Source organism: Chiloscyllium plagiosum, chromosome 19 (assembly GCF_004010195.1).
Source record: "Chiloscyllium plagiosum isolate BGI_BamShark_2017 chromosome 19, ASM401019v2, whole genome shotgun sequence".
Classification (NCBI taxonomy): Eukaryota; Metazoa; Chordata; class Chondrichthyes; order Orectolobiformes; family Hemiscylliidae; genus Chiloscyllium; species Chiloscyllium plagiosum.
Window position 1 is genome coordinate 64,491,538 of NC_057728.1, and position 9,283 is coordinate 64,500,820.

At 42.0% G+C, this 9,283-nt stretch overlaps 1 protein-coding gene across 2 annotated transcripts in view; it reads right to left on the minus strand.

The window, feature by feature from the left end:
• The window catches only part of pah (phenylalanine hydroxylase), a 102,927-nt gene that overhangs the window by 49,086 nt on the left and 44,558 nt on the right, over window positions 1-9,283 (minus strand). For both annotated transcript variants that reach the window (XM_043708757.1, XM_043708756.1), the window contains one exon: window positions 1,045-1,133. In XM_043708757.1, the coding sequence (XP_043564692.1) occupies window positions 1,045-1,133 (89 nt within the window). The remainder of the gene's footprint in view (window positions 1-1,044; window positions 1,134-9,283) is intronic.

Below are 9,283 nucleotides of genomic sequence, written 5' to 3' on the forward strand. Positions count from 1 at the left end.
TGCTTTATTAATGTCCTTTAGGGAAAGATCTGCCGTCCTTACCTTGCCTGACCTACATTAAGCACCAGGCCCACAGCAACATGGCTGACACTCTGGGTCATAAATGCTGGACCCACATTCTGAGAATTAAATATTAAAAATCAATCTCTGTTAGAATGAGGATCAAACCTTATGCTGTCAGTGATCCAGACCCCACTAAGGTGTCTGAGTTTCTGTATCAATGTTCACTTTAGTGTTATCTACAGCCAAGGACCGTCCCTAAGCGAGGCAGTAACTTTTCCCTGTTGACTCTGTCAACTCAATAATGCCTGTCAATGCTCACACTGAGTGATAGCCACAAATAATGTAGAAGTTGACATTCACTCTGCAAAACCTTGAATGGCAACTTTGGGGGAAAGTCAATTTCTGAGTGGTTGCTGGTTTGCTCCCTCATGTGGTGACTAACAGGAAATGGCATGATAGTAACAGAGAGAAAAAGAAAACCATAGATCGTGATCTCGTGATGTACCCAGGCACTTTACACAACCAATGAAACAGTTTGGATATATACGCACTGTTGTAATGTAGAAAGCACAATAGCCAATTTGTTCCCAGATAATGACAACTAAATTTGCTTTTAAGTTGTATTGATTAAGAGCTGGATATTGGCTGAGATATCATGGACAGCTTCCCTGCTCTCCTAGTGACATGAGATGTTTAACATCCACCTGACAGAACAAATCTTTTAATGTTTCATCCAAAAGTCAGCACCTCTGTCAATGCAGCACCCTCTCCGCATGAATTGCCTCTCATGAATAAAAGCAAAGTACGAGGATACTGGAAATATGAAATGAAAACTGTAAGTGTTGAAGAAACTCAGCAGATTTGGCAGCCTCTGTGGAGTGAGAAACATAATTAACAGACATGAAATATTATATCTGTTCCTCCCTCCACAGATGCTTTCAAACCCAATGAGTTTTCCCAGCTCTTTCGACATTTATTTTGAGCTGTTTCCTGTTTCCTTATATAATAATGTGCATTATTTTCTCAAAATAAGGTCCTTACAGGATGATCAGCATCAAGTTCTGATCCATAGGATAGGATCTGGTTCGCAAATCTGTCCAAATCTTGAATTGTCCGAGGAAACCATGGAACTAAATAAACACAAAAAGAAAAAAAATGTAGTTTTGATAAAATTATTCATTGTCAGAGTATAAGTTGTTCATTTTGAGCAAGATCCTAATACAGTATTTTGGTTCTACATTATCCTTCAGGTTCAATTCACACTCTCAAGATTCTTACAAAGTGCAAATGATGAGTCACCAAAAGAGAAAAATTAATAAGCAATACAAAGCCATTTTAGACATAGGAAGCTCTCACAAACATCAATGTACCTCTGTTATAATCACAGCTGATGTTAAGCTGACTGTACAGGTGGGATCCCAGAATGGCTTCGTAGATCCTAAATTTGTCTTTTCAATTATGGCAGTCAATTATGAAACACGTTCCAAAATGGTTGCCAATGTACTTTTAACGCAAAAATTAAAATATTTATTACAAAAGAAAACAAAATGTGAATTACATTGCACTAGTCAAAATGAAAGGTTGGAAAGATTTCCTTACAGACATCAGGAAAAGAGCCAATTTTACATGACCTCATTTATTCCAATATTAGCCTTAAACCAACTCATTACTCAGTCAGTTACCACTATCTGTACACTAACACTCCTTGCTTAGACTCAGAGTGTGACAAGTGCAACCGGTTTCCTTTCAGTGAATATCTATACAGTCAGAGGGCTCTTGTGGCACTGCGACAATGTCCCTACCTCTGAGCCAGAAGACCCAGATTCAACTCCAACTTTCTCCAGAATTATCTAATAACATCTCTGAACTTTATTGGTCAGATCATTGCTTATAGGAGTTGGGAAGTCATGTTGCGGCTGTACAGGTAACTCATTAGGCCACTTTTGGAATATTTCATGCAATTCTGATCTTCTTCCTATCAGAAGGACGTTGTGAAACTTGAAAAGGTTCAGAAAAGATTTACAAGGATGTTGCCATGGTCGGAGGATTTGAGCTACAGTGAGAGGCTGAATAGTCTGGAGCTGTTTTCCCTGGAGCACCAAAGGCTGAGGGGTGACCTCATAGAGTTTTATAAAATCATGAGGGGCATGGGTAGGATAAATAGATAAAGTTTTTCCCTGGGGTGGGGGAGTCCAGAACTAGAAAGCATAAGTTTAGAGTAAGAGGGATCTAAGGAGCAACTTCTTCACGCAGAGGGTGGTGTGTGTATGGAATGAGTGCCAGAGGAAGTGCTGGAGGTTGGTACAATTGAATTATTTTTTAAAATATCTGGATGGGTATATGAATGGGAAGGGTTTAGATGGCTATGGGCCAAGTGCTAGCAAATGGGACTAGATTAGGTTGGGATCTCTGGTCGGCATGGACAAGTTGGACCGAAGAGTCTGCCTCCGTGGTGTACTTTCGATGACTCTATGAACAGGTTGATTAAAAAAGAAAGATAAACCTATCTATGCAGTCACAGGGCTATTGTGGCACAGTGGTAGTGCCCCTTCCTTTGAACCAGAAGACCATGGTTCAGAGGTAGATATTAACATCTCTGAACAGGTTGATTAGAAAATAAACATATATCTATGCAGTGGGTAAAAACAATGATTCCTGATGAAGGGCTTTTGCCCGAAATGTTGATTTTACTGCTCCTCGGATGCTGCCTGAACTGCTGTGCTCTTCCAGCACCACTAATCCAGAATATATCTATGCAGTCACAGGAATCATTTAATGTAGGGGTAGTGCACCTGTTGACTGAAGAAGCAGGCATGGGTTCAAGTCTCACTTGCTTCCAGAGGTGGGAGCTCATTCAGAAAGTCAATTCAAATCCTCCTAAAATTGCTTTACATCTTCCTCACAAAACACTTTCCCACTTAAGTTTGTGTCATTCACATGTTTGGAGAAATATTACATTTGGTCTCCAGTTCTAAATCATTGAGATATATTGTGAATAACTGGAGCTGAATTCTGATCTGGTGGCACCTTACTTGTTACAGCCTGCCAGTGTGAGAATGAGACATCTATTCCCACTCTCTGTTTCCTGTCTGAACATTAGTCCATGCCAATACATCACATCCTGCCACATGAGCTTCCAGTGGGGGAATTTATCAGAGGCCTTCCAAAACTCGAAGTATACTAGATCCATTGGCTTTCCTTTTCCATTTCTGTCAGTAACATCTTCAAAGAAACTCCAACAAGTTTGTCATTTGCTCAGCAATGCTGACTATGTCCAGTCAGATCATTATTAACCAAGTGTCCATTTAAACCATCCTTTATAATTCTTTAATTTCTCTACTGCTGAGGTAAGACTAACAGGTCACAATTTCTCTCTTGCTCCTTCTTAAATTTTGGAATGACACTTGGTTCCTTCCAATTTGCAGGAATCATTCCAGAATGTAGAAGTTTTGGAAGATAATCACCATCCCTATAGTCACCTCCTTCAACACTCCATTGGTCACGATGAGAGTCTTCCTATCTTGATGGTTCCCTCATCACCTACTGTAGGCCCAGTCTTGCAGCACTGTCTTTTAGGATCTAATCAATTCAATCTGTAATGCTGCTGCTGAGCCACTCTTGATGGACATTGAAATCCCCCAGAGTACATTTTGCCATCCTCGATGCTGCCTCCATGTAGTGTTCAACATTGAGGAGCACTGATTCATCAGCATGAGTGCAGCTGTCCATGTGGTCAACACATAGCTTCCTAGTCCAGGTTCGACCTGATGCTGAGAGACTTTATGGGATCCAGGACCAATATTGCAGAGTCCCAGGGCAACTCCTTCCTGACTGTATACCAACATGGTGTCACCACAGCTGGGTAGGACAGGACATATCCAGGAGCAGTGATGATGGTGTCTGGGACATTGTAAGGGATAATTCTGTGAACGTGACTATGTCAGGCTGTTGTTGGACTAGTCTGTGAGGCAGCTCTCCCAATTTTCACACTAATCCCCAGATGTTAGGAAGAAAGACTTTGTAGAGTCAACGGGGATACATTTGCCACATTGCTATAGAATCACACGTAGACAAGACCAGGTAAGGACAACAAATTTTCCTTCCCTACAGAATATGAGTGAACTAGACACTTTGCAAGACTCAATAATTGTTCCCTGATCATCATCAGACTTTTAATTCCAGGTTTTAATTTTTCTTAAATCCAAATTCCACCCTCTGTCATGGTGAGAACCCAAGTCTCCAAAGCATTACCTAACTCTCTGGATCACTACTTTAATAACAACATCATTACATAACATCAACTTCAAAGGACTGTGGAGCCAGCACCAAACTCTTTTCATTCAGAATTGAGTGTTTCTGCCACAAGAATTCAGTTTTCTAGAAAAGTAACTGACTGGCCTTTAGTTTCCTGTCTCATCCACCGTAATAAGATGCAGCAAACCTAACATCACTCACATCAACAGCCAGTTTCAGTGGTTTAGAATTACTTACTGCTGCCAACGCTGGTGTGGCCAAAGTTAAAAATCACACAACACCAGGCTATAGTCCAACAGGTTTATTTGGAAATATAAGCTTTCAGAGCAATGCTCCTTCTAGAATAGAATCCCTACAGTGTGGAAAGAGGCCCTTCGGCCCAACAAGTTCACACTGACCCTTCGAAGAGTAACCCACCCAGAAACATTCCCCTACCCTATATTTATCCCTGACTGATGCACCTAACCTACACTTCCCTGAACATTATGGAGAATTTAGCACGGCCAATTCACCTAAGCTCCACATCTTTGGATTGTGGAAGGAAACAGGAGAACCCGGGGGAATCCCACACAGACAGTTGCCTGAGGCTGGAATGGAATCCAGGTCTTTGGCAGTGTGAGGCAGCAGTGCTAACCACCGAACCACTATATCTTCATCAGGTAGCTAGTGGAGCATAATCAGAGGACACAGAATTTACAGCAACAGATCATAGTGTCATATGTTGATGCAATATATTGAACAAACCTAGATTGCTGTTAAATCTTTCATCTTTTAAATTGGGTTGCAGATTTCAATTCATTAATATGTAAATTCCAGAACTTGTTTCAAGTCACATTCCTGGGATAATTTAAAGTTTTAGAATAAAAAGGTGACATCTCAGCTCAGACAATGCATTAAAGGTGTGAGGTTAACCCCAGTCCAACACTCCAACTCCACATCACTGGTGTGGTACTCAGCAGTTTTCAAGATGTCAAAGGTACTCTGACAGTCTTCTGTTTAGTCAAATTTCTTGCCTTTCTTTAACAGATTTGTCAGGGCAGCCATTGCAGCTCTAAAATTTAGAATCAATTTCTGACAGAATTCATTCATGCCAATATCCTGCAAAATCTCTTGGTTTGGTCTCGGAAAATCCCTTACTTATGCTCCTTGGGATATTACTGGGCCTCAATAAGTCACTTTGGCATTGGCAAATTAACTCCTTGTTATTGATCAAATAATTCATTCAAGTACTAAAAATATTCCTTACTGGTTTAGACAACACAATTGCATAATTCTTCGATGACCTTGCTGGTTAATCTTTGAACAGTTGCTGGCACAATTTTCATTCTGATGTTATGTTGATAAAGTCTACCTGGAGGTTACAAAAGGTTATATTTCTTTTTGTGTATCAGTCATAGAGTCATAGAGTCATAGAGATGTACAGCATGGAAACAGACCCTTTGGTCCAACCCGTCCATGCTGACCAGATATCCCAACCCAATCTAGTCCCACCTGCCAGCACCCGTCCCACCTCCAAACCCTTCCTATTCATATACCCATCCAAATGCTTTTTAAATGTTGAAATTGTACCAGCCTCCACCACTTCCTCTGGCAGCTCATTCCATACACATACCACCCTCCGCATGAAAAAGTTGCCCCTTAGGTCCCTTTTATATCTTTCCCTTCTCACCCTAAACCCTCTAGCACTGGACTTCCCCATCTGTATTCAGGTCTGTATTCAAATGGCTAGTTCTTCCTGCATTCCGTGAGATCTAACCTTGCTCACCAGTCTCCCATGGGGAACCTTGTCGAATGTCTTACTGAAGTTCATACAGATCATATCCACTGCTCTGCCCTCATCAATCCTCTTTGTTACTTCTTCAAAAGACTCAATCAAGTTTATGAGACATGATTTCCCACGCACAAAGCCATGTTGACTATTCCTAACCACTCCTTGCCTTTCCAAATACATGTACATCCTGTCCCTCAGGATTCCCTCCAACAACTTGCCCACCACTGGTGTCAGGCTCACTGGGTCTATAGTTCCATGGCTTGTCCTTACCAACCTTCTTAAACTGTGGCACCACGTTAGCCAGCCTCAATCTTCTGGCACCTCACCTGTGACTATTGATGATACAAATATCTCAGCAAGAGGCCCAGCAATCACTTCCTTAGCTTCCCACAGAGTTCTTGGGTATACATGATCAGGTCTTGGGGATTTATCGATCTTCATGCATTTCAAGACATCCAGCACTTCCTCTTCTGTAATATGGATATTTTTCAAGAGTGTCACCATCTAGTTCCCTACATTCTATATCTTCCATGTCCTTTTCCACAGTAAATACTGATGCAAAATATTCATTTAGTATTTCTCCCATCTCCAGCGACTCCACACAAAGGCCGCCTTGCTGATCTTTGAGGGGCCCTATTCTCTCCCTAGTTACCCTTTTGTCCTCAATGTATTTGTAAAATCCCTTTGGATTCTCCTTAACTCTATTTGCCAAAGCTATCTCATGTCCCCTTTCTGCCCTCCTGATTTCCCTCTTAAGTAAACACCTATTGCCTTTATACTCTTCTAAGGATTCACCCGATCTATCCTGTCTGTACCTGACATATGCTTCCTTCTGTTTCTTAACCAAACCCTCAATTTCTTTAGTCATCCAGCATTCCCTATACCTACCAGCCTTTCCTTTCACCCTGACAAGAATATACTTTCTCTGGACTCTCGTTATCTAATTTCTGAAGGCTTCCCATTTTCCAGCTTCCCCTTTACCTGTGAAAATTTGTCCCCAACCAGCTTTTGAAAGTTCTTGCCCAATACCGTAGAAATTGGCCTTTCTCCAATTTAGAACTTCAACTTTTAGATCTGGTCTGTCTTCTTCCATCATTATCTTAAATCTAATAGAATTATGGTCGCTGGCCCTAAAGTGCTCCCCCACTGACACCTCAGTCACCTGCCCTGCCTTATTTCCCAAGAGTAGGTCAAGTTTTGCACTTTCTCCAATAGGTACATCCACATACTGAATCAGAAATTTTTCTTGTACACACTTAACAAATTCCTCTCCATCCAAACCCTTAACACTATGGCAATCCCAGTCTATGTTTGGAAAGTTAAAATCCCCTCCCATAACCACACTATTATTCTTACAGATTGCTGAGATCTCCTTACAAATGAAGGCAATGTTCTGAAGAGCAGTCATTAATTCTCTCTCTCTCTCTCTCTTTCTGTCTCTCTCTCCCTCTCTTCACAGGAGCTGCCAGACCAGAGCTGCTGAGTTTCTCCAGCACTTTCTGCTTTCAGTTCTATTTCTTCGATCTGTTTCTCATTTCCTCATAGTGATGAGTGTACGACAAAAAGCTTCAACTTCTTCTCACATGTTTGCAATATTTAAGATATAAAGGATTTTTGTCAAAAGGCAAGTTAACTGTCTTTTCTTCAAATTACACAACTCAATCTACAACAATACGAAGGGTAACAGCTTTTGCAGAAACTCTTTTGCTGGAATAGGTTCAGATTTTTTTCCATACAGTTCATCAAAAGCCATAATTTAATGATTGGGATAAGTACAGAGTGTATACCCATTCCTTTGTACAAAGAGCACTTAAAAATGTGACTTGGTGGCCAGAGCAAGGATAGCAGGAGTTGTTCAGAAAATACCTCAACAGAAAGCAGTTTGAGGTCAAAGCATTGAGTGCTTTCAAGAAAGAGATATATATATATTTGCAGCTAAAGGGATCAAAGGGTCTGGGGAGAAAGCAGGATCAGAATATTGAGTTGGATGATCAGCCATGATCATAAACAATGGTGGAACAGGGCTCAAGGGGCCAAATGGCCTACTCCTGATCCTATTTTTCTAAGTTTCTAAGTTTCTATGTTTATGCCTGAGAATGGAATTGACCTATTCTTGAGTAGTGATTTGGCTGAAATGAAAGATATAACTTTGTCTATAATAACAGAAAGTCGATGACAGGATAAAACAATGAAACAGTTATGGGAACAAATTCCAAGTATTTTTCCATTGTGTGACGACCAGGACAATGGTTAAACAAAGTATACCACCGGAGATCATTGTAATACTGCAAGCAGGTGTTCTGGTAGCTGAAACTTTCTTTAGATAGATTTTCTACAGTGTGGAAGCAGGCCCTTCAGCCCAACAAATCCACATTGACCCTCCAAAGTGTGACCCATTCCCCTCTGACTAATGCGCCTAACACTATGGGCAATTTAGCGTGGCCAATTCACTTGGACTGTGGGAGGAATGCACAAACTCCACACAGACAGTTGCCCAAGGCTGGGATTAAACCTGGGTCCCTGGTGCTGTCAGGCAGCAGTGCTAACCACTGAGCCAGTGCTGCCTCAGGCAGATGGGGGTAATTCAAAAGAGGTGCTTGGCATGTCCTCTTTCATTGAGGAGAAAGTGAGGTCTGAGATGCTGGAGATCAGAGCTGGAAATGTGTTGCTGGAAAAGCGCAGCAGGTCAGGCAGCATCCAGGGAACAGGAGAATCGACGTTTCGGGCATAAGCCCTTCTTCAGGAATGGGGAAAGTTTGTCCAGCAGGCTAAGATAAAAGGTAGGGAGGAGGGACTTGGGGGAGGGGGAATAAGGAAAGGGGAAAGTTTGTCCAGCAGGCTAAGATAAAAGGTAGGGAGGAGGGACTTGGGGGAGGGGCGTCGGAAATGTGATAGGTGGAAAGAGGTCAAGGTGAGGGTGATAGGTCAGACTGGGGTGGGAGCGGAGAGGTCGGGAAGAAGATCTCAGGTTAGGAAGGCGATGCTGAATTTGATGGATTTGACTCCTCTGGGACACCCGGACCAACCAACCCAACCACCCAGTGGCTCAACATTTCAATTCCCCCTCCCACTCCAAGGATATGCAGGTCTTTGGACTCCTCCATCATCAGACCACAACAAAACGACGGTTGGAGGAAGAACGCCTCATCTTTCGGCTAGGAACCCTCCAACCACAAGGGATGAACTCGGATTTCACCAGTTTCCTCATTTCCCCCCCCCCCACCTTGTCTCAGTCAAATCCATCGAACTTAGCAC